The 17,550-nt window shown below is 41.8% G+C and overlaps 1 protein-coding gene and 1 long non-coding RNA gene across 2 annotated transcripts; one reads left to right on the top strand and one right to left on the bottom strand.

Annotated features, from left to right (window-relative positions):
- Nucleotides 1-3,476: 3,476 nt before the first annotated feature.
- On the top strand, nt 3,477-15,996 carry LOC128626263 (uncharacterized). The gene is made up of 4 exons (XR_008390177.1): nt 3,477-3,842; nt 13,892-13,984; nt 14,904-14,997; nt 15,104-15,996. It is a non-coding gene; the product is annotated as an uncharacterized LOC128626263 (long non-coding RNA).
- On the bottom strand, nt 11,768-12,246 carry LOC119060977 (40S ribosomal protein S15-like). Its single transcript, XM_037161339.2, has one exon. It carries the CDS (start codon nt 12,229-12,231, stop codon nt 11,794-11,796), a length of 438 nt encoding a protein of 145 aa, XP_037017234.2. The 5' UTR covers nt 12,232-12,246; the 3' UTR covers nt 11,768-11,793.
- Nucleotides 15,997-17,550: the final 1,554 nt, after the last annotated feature.

Below are 17,550 nucleotides of genomic sequence, written 5' to 3' on the forward strand. Positions count from 1 at the left end.
TGGAAGACTGCAGAAGCCACCTGGAAGAGCTCTGTGCTCCAAAAGATAACAAAGTCATGGGACTATGGAATGGTGAAATTACCTGAAAGGTGGCAGAAGGCAGTGGAACAGAACAGTGAGGACCTTGTGCAGTCACCGTGTTTGAGGGAAAATGAAAAGTGTGCCTGTCATCGCATCTCACAGTAAAAAGTGAAGGAACCTCTCAGCTGAGCCATTTGTGGGACCTAAGTTCCAAGTGTCAGTCTCTGCTGCCAGCTCGTGGCTATTTTTGGGAATGACACCTTAGTGCAGTTCAGCAGGAAAGATGGTTAATTGTAGTGGAATATCAATGACTTTTGACGGTAGTGGTGTTTCCAAGTGCATTCCAAAGCGTCTAAATGTCAGCACGGTCCAGTTACCTTGTGAGTGGTGTGCAGGTTAATTTGCTTTGTGTGTTGCAGCTTCCTTAAATAAGGGGAAAATACAATTTATTCAAAATCCTCCATCCAGAAATAGAATACAATACAATAAAATAGAACAGAATAAAATAAAATAACATCACTGTCATTTCATGTGTGTGCCCTTCTGGACATGTCTATGCTCATATTCCCTCCAGTGTGTCTTGGCTTCATTTACTGTTTTCAGTTCCTAAAATGGGTGCAAGTCTTGTACAATTTGGAAGTTTTGTGACTAGTCTGTGTGTTCTAAGGGGCAGATTTTGTTTTTAAGTTTCAGTGTGTAGTAGGTTTAGCATCTCTCAGTTCAAATTATTTTGTAACTCACATGGTGGTTCATTTTGGAAGTTCCAAATATTTGTTCCAAATAGTCGATTCGAGTCCTGATTTCCTTCATCTCACTGTTGGTTCCCTGAATATTTTGCTTTATTTCACTTTGGGTAGTCTTCATTTGTTCTTTCATTTTGTGACCAAACTCTGTCAGTTCTGTGAGCACTTTGATTACCCTGGCTTTGAACTTTCTCACAGATGAGTTGGCTATCTGATCACTTAGCTCCTTTTCTGGAGTTTTGCTCTGTTCTTTCATTTGGGCCATATTCTTTTGTTCCGGCACACTGGTCTGGTTGACTGTTTCCTTAGTTCTTTGGTTGTCAGAGTGCCATGCAGTTTGCTTTTTGGGCAGTTCTGGTTGTTTATTGATTTTAGATTGGTTGTTATCCTCCTTTTGGTTGTGCGAGGAAGGGAAGATTTTTCTAGCTATGTCTCAGTCTTGGCCAGAACCTCAAAGAATCTGATTTAAAAAAAAAAACTTGCTCCATAGTACAATGTGGTCAATGAAAACAAAACAAAACAAAAAACCAGTTCCAAGTTTGGTTGTCTTCTGCCATCTCGTGGTCATTTTGGAAATAACGCTTTAGTGCTGGTCAACAAGAAAAGTGGTCGGTTCTGGTGGAATGTCAATGACTGTTGATGGCCATGGTATTTAGAAGTGTATTTAAAAATGTCTAAATATAAGGACTGCCCAGTTACCTGGTTTCCAGATTAGGGCAAAGGAAGCAATAAATGTGTGTTATGTGCATTTGTTGGAACTAGCTGTATAGTGTAATAGAGTCAGGTTTTTAGAAGTTCCAAGTGTGCTTGGAAATTGTAGAAGATCTGAGTGTAAAAAGCACATTTGTAATGTGTTTTATTTGTTGCAGATTCCTTATGTTGAGGGAAATTGATAGCTATTTTAAAATATAGCACAGCAATTAGGGGACTGTTTTTTACAGCCCAGATGTTTATCAGCCCAGTGATTTACCTTGTTTCTTCTAGCTTATTGCCTACATACCAGAGATTGTGAAGCGCTCTGCTTTCTACTTCTGTAAATTATCTCCCACTTTAGTCTGAAGAACAGGCCTCCCCCTCGCTCTATCCCCCCCCTCCCCCGCTCTATAAAAAAGCTGCTTTCCCTTTGTTTGGGGCTCAGAATTTGGAGATTGACTCCTCTGGGCCCGTACACGTTAATAAACTTTGTATTTCAGAAACCCTCGGTGTCTGGTTGCTTCATTTGCCTGCAACACTTAAACAATGAAGAAAGTAAAATCTATTTAAAATGAATTTTAACTCAAGAGGTCAAAAAACCAACACTATCATTTGATACATAAATGTATCAAATGATCAAAGGAACTGTTTGGCCACCGCCACTAATACCTGTCCCTGTTAGGCCCGGAATTAGATAAAAGTAGCCAAGAGGAACAAGGAACTCAAGGCAGAGTCCAGATAGAAAGTACAAAGAGTGCTGAACAAACAAGATAACTGCCTGTGCATGACCTTGTCTTTGCAGAAAATTATCCACTGCTGCAAGCAGAAAGCATAGCCATGTGTGTTCCCTCGAGATAGCCAATCGCTAACGGCTACGTCTGCTTCTGTATTTGCTTGCTTGCTCACCCCAATAAAAACCCCAGGCTGTAAGCGCCAGGCGCGACTCTCATTTGCAGCCCTCTGGGCACCGTGTCTCCGGACACCTCGAGAGTTCGCCCCTGCGCAGGTAAAGCTTTGGCCAATAAAGTTCCATCTTGAACTCCTGAAAGTTTCCGACCATTTGTTGCTCGCATTGGTGGATGCTACATCCCAATTGTGCATCTCTGCTGCCATCTCGTCGGGAGTTTGGGGAATAACATCTTAGTACAGGTCAGCAGGAAAAGTGGTTGGTTATAGTGGAATATCAGTGACTTTTGATTTTTTTTTAAAAGACTGTCTCGAGGTACATATCTCAGGTCCCAATGTCAGTGACCAGTTCCCTGGAACCACTTTTTATGAGTACATCATCTGGACCAGACATCGGATTTGGGGGTTCACCCTGGGTTCTTTGATTATATCTTTAAATTATTCTTTGTATATATAAAAGGTACTTCTGCATGTTATTTACCACACAATTTACTAAGCTGTATTACTTATGGTACCTTTAGGTTGATATTAATGAGTTGTCAAGGTAAATAAGATATCATGCAATAATAAAGTTACATTAATTTAGCTTTATAAAGCATGAAAAATAGAGTTTGGAATAAGACATGAGGATATGAAGAGTTAAAAATGTGTTAGTTATAAGTTCATTAATAGTTAGATAAAATAGTAATATGATTCTTAGCATTGTAAATGAGTTTAGTACCTGGAGCAGTGGTGTTCAGAAATCAGAAGTACTTTGTAACTTCTGATTTACTTTATAAATAAAATTGTGCCCCTTGTAGGTTATCTGAGGAACTCACAATATGGCAATGTCCACATTTTTGAAAAGAAGAACATTTGATGGTGAGTTCTGGAATGTAAAAGAGTAAGATTGTAGATTATAAGTAATTTTAAGAAACAGTTGCAGAATGATTTGTGGGCAGTGAAAAGGGACAGTGGCCCTCAGTGCTGTGGCTTATCACACTGTGGTTCAGTTTCTTAAAGTGTCAGATCTTCCTTGGCTTCTGAGATTTCCTGGGTGTCTTCTTAGCCAAACACATTCCTCCCCAGTCTTTGCAAGATGGCTGACATTTTAATTTATTTTCTGTTGTTGTTCTTTAGCTCTCAGCCTCCAGGTTGCCTGTCCAGAGAGAGGTGTGATTTCAGATCTAGGGTGCAAAGTCACATGCTGTTTGTATTCTAATGGACTCTCCATCCTGCTCCATAGAGAGTAGGGTTTCTCATTGCTATGGATCATATTTTCTCCTGGGGGATTTTTCTCCACATCGTAGGTGCTTACTAGTAATCCTTCCCTCTGTTCAGTGCATGCCAGTAACTCCCACCTTAACCCCACCCCAAGGACAATCTGAAAGGTCTCCATACAATGTGCCAAATGTCCCCTTGGGGGAAATTCCACCTGAGGTGGAAAACCACTGAGCTGGAAGCTGTGATCATGTTTGGAACCTGAGTGATCTGTCCTTGGTAAGAAGTGTTTTTACTATCATTCCATGCAAATAATTTTCTAACTCCAATTGTGATTTATTTTCGGGTGGTTATTTAGAAGTGTATTTCATAATTTGTAAATAAAAGTATTTTCTAGTTATGTGTTGTTATTGATTTCTTGATTAATGGCAGTGAGAGCAATAAACATATACATGTTTATACACACTTGTATGTGCATATACATTGCATATATATACATATAAACATATAAATATGTAAATATATATAAATATATAAATATATATAAATTTCAGTCTTTTAAAGTTTGCTGGAACTTGCTTTATATCAAAATATGGTCAGTTTTTTAAAAAAATTCCCAGGGAGCTTGGAAAGCATCTGTAATTTGCAGTTTTTGGGTTGTAGTGAGTACTTATGCACACTGAATGCCATTTTTTCTCATGCTATTTTAAAAATAATTGTACTATTTTTTGTGGGTTTTATTGATTCTGAAACAACCTGAATGATAGAGGTTAGATAATTCTCTTATTACGAGTGTTAATTTGTATATTTTTCCATGCATATATTTTTGAGCTTATGTTAGTAAGTGAATAAAAATTTGGAAGTAACTGGTACATGGAACCTACTGATAAGAAGTACTCGTCTTTATTTGTGGTAGTGGTTCATTTTTTTGCCTTCACGTCTACTGTATGTTATATTTTTTTCATTTGGTTCATGTTTCTATAGTATATTTTTCCAATTCTTTCTTTTTAGATCTCTTGGTATGTTTTAGATGGCTCTCAGTGTTTTATGTTAGTTATGAGTGGCTATTGAAATCAATTAAAGAATTGATTTTGGTGGAGGATGTAATGTAGGGGGCCCAACATTTTTCTCATTCAGTTGTTCCAACCCCTTTTATTACATGTCAAATATTTTCCCACAGATCTAAGGATAGATACCTTTATCATAGAAAATGACCACGGCACCTCACATCATCACCGCCTCATTTATGCTCTTGTCTGTGTGGGATTTCTGACTCTGTCCTCTGAGTGAGGTTGTCCTGGCTGTGTATGTCTGACAGTTGGCTATTATTACTTGCTAATCTGTGTTGTACCTGTTTGATTATTAGAGCAGCAGAAAGATTCTTGAGTTTCCATAAAAGGTTATTTCCCCACCACATAAGCAAGCAGTCAGGTATTTAATATGGGGTGAATTTGGGAAGTACATGCATGTCACCATTTACTTAAGTAAGACTTAACAATTTAAGTCAAGTCTGACTCTCAAAACTGAATGATTATGCCAGTGAAATGTGGAACAATGTACTAATGTAGGTGGTGGATATACAACTTGTATGTAAAGTATCAAGGGCGGTCATGAGAGGGCCAGCATTTTGCACTTGGCATGTTGATGTAACACTGGCTGTTCAGAAAGGCAAGACTGAGAAATTCCTTAGGATTTTCATCTCAGTTCTTCCTAAGAGGTTTAGTTGCCACAGTTTGGTTTAGGAAGAGAGCTTCAGCCCAATCACCTCAGCTTCAGACAGTGAGACTCCTGTCCTCGTAAGAGCTTGTTGACGCTCTTACTGTACCCCTTGTGTCTGAAAGTTGTGGGAGTTGCCCAACAGAAATCAACCTGGTAGGTGTTGTAGGCAACAGATGGGTCGATACACGCTCTCGGAGACGAAAATTGGTTTCAAAGAATTTTAGTTTTATTGATCACAAAATAATAGTCCAAATATAAATTTAGTGGCCAAGCTTTACCTGTGCAGGGGCGAGCTTCCCAGATAGTGACCGAAGCCACGTAGCTACCCAGAGCTAACAGATGGAAGTCGCACGTGGCTCACAGACTACGGGGGGCATAGCAAGCAAGCGAGGGCTTACAGAAGCAGATGTGGCGGTTAGCTATTTGCTAGGTTGCTAAGTTGAAAACGGCGAAGGTCCCTAATTGGTGGGTGTTGCTGCTGACCGGCCTCTTCTGGCGGGCCCTGGTTAGTTACCTTATTTGGCTAGAATTTTGAACCCAACTGTTCCCGGATGTTTATTTATTACCCAGTCTCAGGAACTGCAGATGCCTAACGGCTGTCTGTATGTTTCCACTACTAATGACCATTACAGCAGGTACTCGGCCTTTTTTTCTAGATTACCTGAATGTGCCCCACTTGACCTTTGGAATCTCAGACTCTGTTCTTCCATTTTCCAAAATACCTCATATACTTAATATTACCTCATTATGTTTGGGATTCATTTTAATATGAATTCCCCTTGCCCATGTAGTAGATGTTGAATTAATCCTCTCATTAATTGGATTATGTGAATTTGATTGTTATTCCAGCTGTTAGAACTTAGAAGATGTGAGAAAAATAATTTTTTACTCATGTGATGGGTTTCGTGAGCTGGCCATGTGACATTCATGGTCGGGACACTAACTTCTGGAAAGTGCAGCCTCTGAGAGAGCATGGACTTTTCCTGGCAAGAGTAAGCATTATTATTATTTTTTGCTCTGTCAGCCTTTTTGGTGTATTTCAGCAGGGCTTGGTATAATTAGTAGTGCCAGGAGTTAATATCTTTCCTTGTACATTTGCATTGGCATGAAAAACTATTTCTGAGGCCAGCTTCTTGGACTTGGAGAGTCAAGAATCGGTGATTTATTGGCTCCTGGCTCTGTTTACATTGTGAGGACTCAGTTCTGCTCCTGTATCTGCCAAGTGGGGCCCATTGTCCAGCTTCAGATCTGGGTTCTGTCTCCTGGGTCTGTGGTCTGGGGTTGAATCTGTGTCTATGTGTTTGGGATCTGGAGTTTCTTTGGGTGCAGCTTCATGTCACTGGGTGGGTGTGTGGGGTCCATGTGCAGCTCTGGGTCTTAGGTCTGATGTGTGGAATCTGGCGTCCAGCATTTGCCATCAGTCCCTGGTGTCTGGGGTCTGGCATTCAGGGTCGATGGTCTGGCCTGGGTTGTGGGGACAGTTTTGGGATTGGGGCCTGGGTGTGGGGTTCAGCTTTTGTTTCTGGGTCTGCTCTGGGGCCCAGGTTCTGGAGTCTAGGGCCTGTGTCTGGTTCTGAGTCTGTCTGTGGCATCTGGTGTCTGTGAACTGATGGTCATTGGCTCCAAGTCAAAGCCAGCAGGAGTTGCAGAGTTGGGGTGTGGGGGAGAAGGAAACTCTATTTAGTGCAAATAGCTCCGTTTTGGTACTAATGGGTGTGAGTGCAGCATGGCTGTTAGGAAGCTCAGTGTTGGTCCAGGTGACTCATGAAACAGCACCTGTGTGGGTCAGCCCAGTGGTGCTGCTGCTTAGTTGTGAAGAGTCTTGGCTGTGAGGGCCCCTCCCCAAATGAGGCAGCCCCAGGGCCAGTTCCCCCTCAGGCTGAGCTGCCCAGCAGTGCTCTGCTCATTCAGGTCTGGTCTTGTCATTTCCTCTCTGCCGAGTTGCATTTGCACACAAAGAAGTGCACTTTGGAAAAGGGACCCCTGTGAGCGAGGAGATTGGGCTGGGAGAGCCGAGAAAAGGCCTGTGGTGTTGTTACCACAGCAGCCTATTTATTCTTAAATTATGTCAAGTTTTCCTCTTGTACTGTTTCATTACCCAAACTGAGAAACTTTTTTTTTGTGGCAGCTTTCTTGAATTATACAGAAAAATAAAAAAGAATTCAAAATTTATTGTTTTAAGTATGTCCCTCCCCAGACATCTCTCCTTGCCTATTTCCATTCTTCTACTTTCCAGGATTTATTTTTCTGGGTTTGTAGTATGGGAGCAAAACATGTTAGTTTTCAACTGTTTCCTCGTAATGTGCAGATTTATTTCTATATTATTGATAGGTTTTTAAAGTATTTTAGTATTATTCAGTTGAAATTGTTATATCTGATATGGGAAACTTTGAAAAACCTCTGTTTAACCTTTATTTGCCCAGACCCCAGGCGCCCTAGAGAGAATGATGGGGCCGTCTGGGAGGGCGGGTGGCCGGATAGTGAGGACTGGAAATGAAGGGAGAGGTCCCAGGAGACCTTTGCTCACCCAAGACCCCAGGCGCCATAGGAGAACAGTAAGGCCATCTAGGAAGAGCAGATAAAGCAGATAGCCAGATAGTCACTAGGACTAGGGCTAGCACCCCCGCAGATAGAACCAATTTTCACATTTAGCCTTTGAACTCTGCTTCTGCCCTGTAGATAGAACTAATTACCACATTCTGCTTCTGTATCCTGCTTTGCCACGTAGATAGGAAGATCCCTAATCTATATATTCCCCAAGAATCTTTTGTTCGGGGCTCAGAATTTGGAGACTGACTCCTCTGGGCCCGTGCACATAAAAGGAGTAAACCTCGTACTCCAGAATCCCTCGGTGTCTGGTCGCTTCATTTCCCGTAACATATCCACCAGACTCGAGAATAATTTTTGAAGACCTTCCAGGGTTTTGATCTTATTTTATTGGCCAAGCTTAACCTGCGCAGGGGCGAACTCTCAGAGTGTCCTGAGACACGGTGCCCAGAGAACTGCAGATAGAGTTGCGCCAAGCGCTTACAGCTAAGTGCTTATATAGGGGCAAGCAAGCAAGCGTTGAACAGAAGCAGACGTGGCAGTTAGCTATTTGCTGACAGAGACCGCACTCGGGGAACAGGGTGGGGTTTCAAAATTCAAAACTAAACAGATTACAATCAGCCTGTTTTGCTGTGGTCAGGCTATGTTCTCAATTTCCCAGATCTCAACAAAATGATGTTTTAACTCCGATTGTGATTCATTTGGAGGATTACTTAGAGGTGAATTTCATAACTTCCAAATGTGAGAATTTTCTGGTGATCTTTACAACTGATATCCAGATTATCTACAACGAGAGCCAGCAACTTCATGTAACTTCAATCCTTTGAATATTTTTTGAAACTTCATTACAGTATGGTCAATATAAAAAATGTTCCATGCAGTCATCTCTGCTGCCATCTCGCGGTCATTTTTGGGAATTACACCTGAGGTCAGGCCAGCAGGAAAAGCTGTGTATAGTGGTTATTGTGAATGTTGAATCCAATTGCTGATCATGGTGTTTCTCATATCATTACTGAATTTTTTGAGGTAGTCTCTTGTTTGTAAAAGTGGAATGCTGTATTTACGATGAGAGAGGTTTGTTAAATCTATTATGACTTTACACTTTTTTGTGTGTCTCTGTTGTATATAATTTAAGTCTATGACAGTGTTTATGAATTTGGATCTTCCTGGTCAATTAAACTCATTGATATGAAGTGACCTTCATCTCTAGCCATGCTCGTTACCTTGAAGTCCACTGCATGTTAGTATGTAATTTTCATGTGGTTTATATAAAACAGGGTGGGACAAAAGTAGGTTTAGAGTTGTGAGTACAAGAAACAAAGTTTATTGTTGTCTTATTATTTAATAATTATGACATTATTGTTCATGTGAGCAATTGTAAAGCTGCTTTTGCACCATCCTGTGTGTCTTTTCCCATTTTTTTTCTTTCAATGTTTTTTTACCCCATGGTTTAGGTTATTCATATTTTCTCCCAGTTTGTGTCTTGTCCTTTTATTCTCTGAACTTTTCCAAAGTATTGTTCAATTTTCTAAAGTATATACTATTAATGTATTTCTTCATTACATTGCACGTCCACAAGTATACCTGAGTCCTGGCTGGTTTGTTTAAATGGGCCACTAAGAAATCAAACTCACAGATGGGGGCAGGGTCTTAGGTCAGAGGCTGGAGTGGGCTGGAGGTGAGAGGTGGTCAGGCCGCAGATGTGGGTGGGGCTGGGCAGAAGGCAAATGTAGGCTGGCAGGAGTGAGGGGCGGCCAGTTCTGGTGGAGAGATGATCCAGTATGCGGGCTGGAGGTTAGGCGCCGCCGGCTCCTGGTCTCCGTGGTCACAAGGTGATGCTCACATCCTAACGTGATGCACGCAATGCAGTCCAAGGACAGGAAGTGAGTTGCGTGAGGGCTATGAGGTGACGGGGCTATGGGAGAAGATACAGTCACCCTGTGGGGAGCACCAAGGGGGGGCAGACTGTTTCTGGGGTACATGTCTCAGGTTCAATTTAGCTGACTACTTCCTGTGAGAGCACTTTTCTTTATACATCTAGATGATATTTCAGTTATAGGTAGCTTTGATAAATAGAGATATAAAGATAGCCATTTTTTAACTTCCAAATAATGTAACATACCCCAATGCGAGCAAATGTCGGAAGCCTTCAGGAATTTAAGATGGAACTTTATTGGCCAAAGTTTCAAAGTTTTACCTGCGCAGGGGCGAACTCTCGGGGTGCCTCCGGAGACACGGGTGCCAAAATGGCTGCAAATGAGAGTCGCGCCTGGTGCTTACAGCCTGGGGTTTTTATTGGGGTGAGCAAGCAAGCAAATACAGAAGCAGACATAGCTGTTAGCAATTGGCTATCTCGAGAGAACACACATGGCTATGTCTCTGCTTGCAACAATGGATACGTTTCTGCAAGGACAAGGTCATGCACAAGGCGGTTTATCTTGTCCTTGTACTTTCTGTACTTTTCTATCTCCCTTGCTGAGACAGTCTGGTGCCTGCCTCGTCCTCCCTGCTAATTTTATCTAATTCTGGCCTAACCTAACATTAAGATGAAATTTTTCATTTGTTAAACTTTCTGTTATTGCATAGCAATTTTCGATTTTGTTCATGTACATCCTGTACATTGTTAAGCTTATTCCCAAGGTTTTTTCCCTGTTTTGCTGTTATTGATTCTTTAAAAAATTATATATTTAACTTACCATTTCTACATATTTATTCCTGCATGTTATTTTTGTCACCACTGCACTAAATTTTACTTGTGGTACTTTTACATAGATTCTCATGAGTTATGAAGGTAAACATGCTGCTCTCATGCAATCATGATCATTACATGGTTGTAGCTGTAGGTGACCTAGGAATAGTTAAAGCTTGAAAGAAAACAAGAAGTGAGGTAATATGAGGAGCTAGAAAAGTTGTCTTTTTTAGTCATAAATACATTAATGAGTAAATAAAAGAGTAACATCCTTCTTAGCATTTTAAATGAGTTTAGGGCCTGGAAGCACGGTGTTCCAGAAATCAGAAGTATTTTGTGACAGGCAATGTGCCCCAGGTAGGTGATCTGAGGAACACAGAAGGTAGCAAATGGGCACATTTTCAAAGAAGAAAACTTCAGATGGTCAAATGTGGAGTCTAACAGAGTAAGATTCTTTTCTAAGTAAATCATGAATCAGTTATGAAAGTGATGTGTGAGTGATGGAAAGAAGCAGGATCCTCAGGTGACTACTCTGTGTAGTCACAGTGTGATCTGGTCTCCTAAGCAGACAGATTTTTTTTGCCGCCTCACCTATTGCCCAGGACTCTTCTCCCCAATGTTGGCAAGACGGCTGGCATTTTTCGTTCTTTAAGTTTTAGCCCCCATGCTTCCTGTTCCAACAAAGGCAGCCTCTGAAATGGAGGATGCAAAGGGCTATGCTGTTTGTATTTTAATGGAGTCTTCATGATACAGAGTAGGGGGTTTTATTCTCAGCTCAGTTTTGGGCCAGAGAATTCATTCTCCTGAGGGACTGTCCTCTGCATTGTAGGTGCCTGTTAGCATCCAATACCTCTGTTCACCCTCACTTCCTTTCCCCTCAAAACAATCTAAAATGGCTCAGTATGTTGCCTGAAGTCCCCTTGGGGGCAAAAATCACCTTTGGCTGAGAAACAGTTTGAAGCTTCTTTCATTTTTGAAATCAGAAGGATCTTGGTCTGGCATGCAGTATTTTTATTATTTTCCTATGTAAATTATTTTCCACTCTGACTGTGATTTATTTTGGAAAGGTATTTAAAAGTTTATTTAAAACATCTAAGTATAGGGACTTTGTAGTTACCTTGTGACTGGTTTTCAGATTAATGGCAAAGAGAGCAGTAAACATAGCTTGTGAGACATTTGTTGAAACCTGCTTTATAGCTAAATGTAGTCATTTTTTAAAAAGTTCCAAGTGTGTGTGAAAAGGTTTTTTTTTTTGTCAGTCTGTGCTTTTACTGACTACTTGAGAGGGATGAAGCGGGAAGAGTGGGTGGCCCCAATGCCGGGCCGACTATGCTTCACTGGCTTATAGGTGATGGAGAACTCGCCCAGGTAGTGGCCAATCATCTCTGGCTTGATTTCCACCTGGTTGAAGGTCTTCCCATTGTACACGCCCACCATGCTGCCCACCATCTCTGGCAGGATCATCATGTCCCGCAGGTGTGTCTTCACCACTTCAGGCTTCTCCATGGGCGGCGCTTCCTTCTTCGCCATGCGCAGGCGCTTTAACAGTGAGTGCTGCTTCCTCCGAAGGCTGCGGTTCAGCCGCCGCCGCTGCCTGGCACTGTAGAGCTGCATCAGCTGCTCACAGGACATGTCAAGTAGTTGATCGAGATCCACGCCACCATAGGTGAACTTGCGGCAGGTCCGCTTCTTCTTCTGCTCCACTTCCGCCATCTTGTTGGTTCTTCGGAAAGGGCTGAAAAGTATTTTTAACTTACTTTGTTGCTGCTTACTTTAACAATGAGAAAACACTTATTCAAAATTCTACCTAAGAGTTAAAGAGAATAGCCATCATTTTATGTATATACATTTGCAGATATGTGGACGTGAACATTTCTATCTACTTTCTCTGAATTTCATTTACTATTTCAGGTTATAAGTAGGCCACAAAAGTTGTAAATTTTCAGCTTTTATTTTTGAGACTGCATTCAAGGCTGAAGGTGTTTTTCATAAGTTTTAGTATGTGGTATCTTTATCCCCATTCTGTTTATTTTGTAATTCGAATCGTTGTATTTTTGTGGTTATTTGGAAGTGTATTACATAGCTAGGAAATATAAGGACTTTCCAGTCACCCATTCGTAATAAATTCTAGCTTAAGTGCAATAGAAGCACTTAGAGAAACGTATATGCTTTCAATGCTGCGATGCTTGTTGAAACTATCTTTTTATTGGCTTGTCCAAAAGATAAAAACTTTTGGGAAGATAGAATTCCGAAAGTGCCTGAAAGACTACAGAAAGCAGTGGGACAAAATGGTGAATACCTTGTTCAATACAATTATTGGTGAAAACGAAACACGTCTCTTTCATTGTGTCTTTACCTAAAAATCTAATGAACCTTTTGGCTAAGGAAATGGTAGCGTTCCAAGTGTGCATCTCTGCTGCCATCTCGTGGGCCTTTTGGGAATAACATGTTACTGGCAGGTTGGGGGGGAGTGGTTGACTGCAGTGGAATATCAATGAATGTTGATTAAAATGTTATTTAGAAGTGTATTTAGTAAGTTTTATATATCAGGACTAACTAGTTAACTTTTGTTCCTAATTTCTATGTTAACAGCAATGACAGAAAGAAACATACTGTATATAATTTCAGTCCTTTGAAATTTGTTAAAACTTGCCCTAGCACAAGGATAGTCCCTTTGAAAAATGTCCCAAGTGTGGCTCTCGGCTGCCATGTCATGTGTCACTTGAGATGGCAAATCTTATTGTCCCACCTCTGTGCCCGTGGCTCGCATCCTGGTTGTGGCTTCACGGTCCCTTGCCTTGTACTCATGGGCCCGCTGCACTCTGCTGGCTGCAGGCAGAGGAGGACAGTCCACACTGCACTAGACACAGATGCTCAGACCTTTGACCCCCTGTGGGCGCTGCAAGGCCCTCCTGGCAGCTGGTCGCTCTCCCAGGCTGTGTCCGCTGCTGTTGCCACAAGATTTAACAATTTTAGCAAAGCAACCTATTTTCAACTGAATGATTGATTACGTTAATGAAATTTGGAAAAGTTTATTAGTTTAACTTGCATCCTATAGTTTGTAGGATTGCCTACCAAAAAGTAACATTCCATGAAGGTTGCACTGTTCATAAATTTCCTGTCTCTATCACCCATCTTACCTCTATAAGACCCTGTTTCCCCAGATTCCCAAAGGTCCTGTATACCTGATAACACCTCATTGTCCAGTATTCATTTGTACTCATGCATGCATTCAATGTTGAATATCTTGTATTGATCTTATGATACAAGATTATATCTTATATTGTGCTATTTTAATTATTATCACACAGGTGTTAGAGTCGACAAGGTTTGTAGAAAATAATCTCTTTTTGTGGAAAATAATTCCCCACAGGTTTGAAAAGCTGGCAGTGTGGAATGAATGGTGAGACAGTGCTAACTCCTGAACCTGTTGCAACTGAGAGACCATGGACATCTGCCTTCCAAGGTCAGCATCCTTTTTCTTGACTGTGTCTTTTGGCCTATTTCTGCTGGGTTTGGTAAATTTTGAAGTTTGCATTGGGAAAGACAAGGGTTTTTGAATCACAGGGTTGTGTCAAATGGGAGGAACTGGTTCAGCTCCTGCCTGTGGCCTCTGGCAACAGGGGCCTGGCAAAGGGCCAAGACCTTTGGTCCAAGACCAAAATCTGGCCTTGATGTCCTGGTTATAAATCTGCATCCTGTGTCCAGGGCCTGTGCTCCAGAGTCAAATGTATTCAGTTGTGGGTCTATAGTCTTGCACCTCTTAGGATGTGGCTTTGTGTCCTGGGTTTGCATGTGAGGTCCATGTGCAGATAAAGCTTTTGGTTTTGGTGAATGGCATCTGGTATTAAGGGTCCAATGTCAGTTCCTGGCATGTGGTGTTTGGCCTTTGGACCTAATGGTCTGGCTTGGGTGAAGGCCCGGGGCTTTGGTTTTGGGGCTTTGGGCCTGCAGTCCTGGTTTTGCTTTGGGTCCACTCCAAGGCCAACGTTTTGGAGTCAAAGGTCTGTGTCCAGCATTCTGAGTTTGGCTGTTGTCTGGTGTCTGTCAACAGATGACCATTTTGACAAATTCAATGCCAATATGAATGCACAAGTGTATGGAGTTGAGGTAGGTTTTAAAAAAAATAGGAAAATTCCTTGGCAAGTGAAATGGACAAAGTAAGTTTGATAGCTAAATAAGGCCTAGCAATTTATAGCTAAGTAATAAATCTGAGGCCCTTATCTTCCCTGACCAAGGGCATTTGAGAGCAAATGGTTCACCCATTCCAGACCACACAGGGGAAGACCCACCTCAGTCCCAGCCCTTCTCTGGTGACTTTTCTGAAGGAGAAAGTCACCAGAGCAGGACCCTGATCACTCTGTGTGCTCGTTTTGTTGCATCAGCACATCAGTGACACCCCTGGTCCTGGGAAGCAGAGTATTGTGTGGCGATGACTCTTCTAAGACCTCCTCTAAAGTCCTCAACATTAGAAAACAGGTAAAACCCTTAAAAAAAGACCCAGTGTGAGCTGTTCATTGAGTTCACATGCACCTTCCCTTCTCTTCTTTGCTGCATATCTGCACTGTTTCTCCTTATCTCCAAGGTCCCTGGGACTTGCAGGCAGGGAGCTGTGGGCAGCAGCAGCTCGTCCCGGGCTCACCCCCTGATCCTGTCTCCAAGGAACTTCTTGCGTCTTTCTCAAGAAGCAGCTCCACCCATGCTCACTCTTGTTGCTGTGATTGTGCCTCTTCTGTCTGAAGCCCTTTCTTTGTTTCACTGTCCTTAGATTTAATATACAAACTCTCAAAATTCCCTAGCTTTGTGTCATGAAATTTTGCTGCAGGAGGTCAAGAACCTACAGACATGAGACCTTTCCAGGGCAAACCCCCCTTGGGTCCAGTCCCTTTTCAGTGACAGAATAACCAAATTTTGTGTTATTTGTTTACCTGTGGATGGATACTTGAATACTTTCTACCTTTCAGTTTTTATTCACAGTGCTGTTATATATAATCATGTATGAGTTTGTTATAACGTCTGTCTTCAGTTTCTCAGATTGTATTTCAAAGTAGTTTTTGAACACAGGATAATTTTTTTTGAGAAAATGTCAAACCATTTTATACAAGGTCTGCAATATTTTACATTTTCAAAAGAAATGGTCAACTGTTCTAATATTAGTTTGTGATCATGAAAATTTCTCAGTTTTGCTTTCTTATAGCCTTTGTAGTGTCTGTGAAGGGGTATTGTGCTGTGATGTAGCCATTGAACATCTTCTCTGGTATTTCTTTTTTACCACTTCTATGAATGTCTTCTCAGTAGAAGGGACCATTCAAGTTTTTTTTTTTTAATATAGATGTCTTCCTGGGTGTTATGGCTCACTGGTTGAGCACCTACCTGTAAACCAAAGGGGTCTCTGGTTCGATTCCCAGTCAGGGCACATGCCTGGGTTGAGGGCCAGGTTCCCAGTAGGGGGCATGTGAGAGGCAATCACAGATCGATTGTTTCCCTCCCTCACCCTCTCTAAAAATAATAAATAAAATGTTTAAAATAATATAGGTGTCTCTTCATTGATGAGTCATAAAGTTCTTTGTTGTGAAAGAATGAATCTGATCAAAAGTATAATGTGCAGCCATCTTCTTCAATTCTGTGGGTGGTCTTCTTACGCTATGAATAGCTTCTCCTGCTACCCAGAATTTTTTAATCAGGAGGACATTACATTTACTCATTTACTTTCCTCAGTTTTGCTTTGGAAGGGTGTGCCTTGATATGGAAGCAGCAGCCTCATGCATTTTCAGGTCTTATGTATGTCATCATTGCATTATCTGATTTGCTTGATTTAATATAACTTGTTTCACAGAAACCTGCTTTATGGTTTTAGAATTGAGATGATTACATTTCAAGGGTTTACAGGTTTAAATAGGATAAAAGACTATTCTGTGGTGTACGATGTCCAGAGTCAGGCATGTGGAGTCAGGGACAGGCTTTGGACACCCAGTCCCATGTCTGGTGCGTGGCATGATTCGTGGTTAGGATTAGGGGTTGGGGTTGCAGTGCATACCATGACTTGTCTTTAACTATTTGAAACCATCATATGAGACTGTATCACGACAGGTGTACTATCAGTGTGTGATAGAAAAAATATCACTACAAGTGGTAAATGTATGGTTGGCCATTTTCACAGAGAAGCATGAGCATAAGCAAAATTTTCTGCCCCTTTGGCTTAGTCTTTCCAAGAAAGGTACAAAGGCAACTGTAAGGCAAGAAAAGATCTGTGGTTGTGGGGAGAAGATGCTGTGACTGACCGAATGTGTCAGAAGTTTATTGCAAAGTTTCATGCTGGAGACTTCTCCCACAGGCAGGCAGGCCAGGTGCAGTGGAGAGCCCTCAATGGGAGATGTTCACTGAGGACGGATCACATCATGGCAGGTGGGAGACAGGCAACATGTTGAAAGTGTCCTAATCAGGCTTCGAAAATCATTTGCACCAGCTTGGTTACATGAATTGCTTTGCTGTTTGGGCTCCACAGGAGTTCAGCAGGATGGTGGGGGACCTTCATGAGTGGGTTTTTACAAGTGGTTCTCCACTGAAACATAAAGGAAATGTTCCATTTCCATGAAGATTGTGTGTGTGGGGGGAGGATGAGTCTTTGCTATTTGAGAGTAATGTGGAATGGGAGAGATTGTGGGCAAACAAAGGAACTGCCACTTGCTCATCCAAAGGGCAGTCTGCACCCACAGGAGGTGATGATGCCCTTGTGGTGAATTCGGGAGGGAGTCCTGCAGTAGGAGCTGGTTTCGGAAATCCAGCAGGCTACTGGCAACAGGTACTGCTCCCCATCAGACCAACTGAAAGCTCCACCTGAGGGAAAGAGTCCGGAATTTGGGAGCAGAAGATGCAGAAGGTTAGGATTAGGTGAGAGCACATATCTCTTTGGTGACCAGGGAAAACAGTTCCAGCCTGGCTGCACAGTCCTGATTCCTCCACAGCACTCAGAGACCTTGCTCCTTCCCATGGCCATGTAGTTTGTCTCTCTGAATTCTTTATGGGGAAAAA

The sequence above is a fragment of the Artibeus jamaicensis genome, unplaced genomic scaffold, assembly GCF_021234435.1.
Source record: "Artibeus jamaicensis isolate MK-2021 breed Jamaican fruit bat unplaced genomic scaffold, CSHL_Jam_final scaffold_474, whole genome shotgun sequence".
Taxonomy (NCBI): domain Eukaryota; kingdom Metazoa; phylum Chordata; class Mammalia; order Chiroptera; family Phyllostomidae; genus Artibeus; species Artibeus jamaicensis.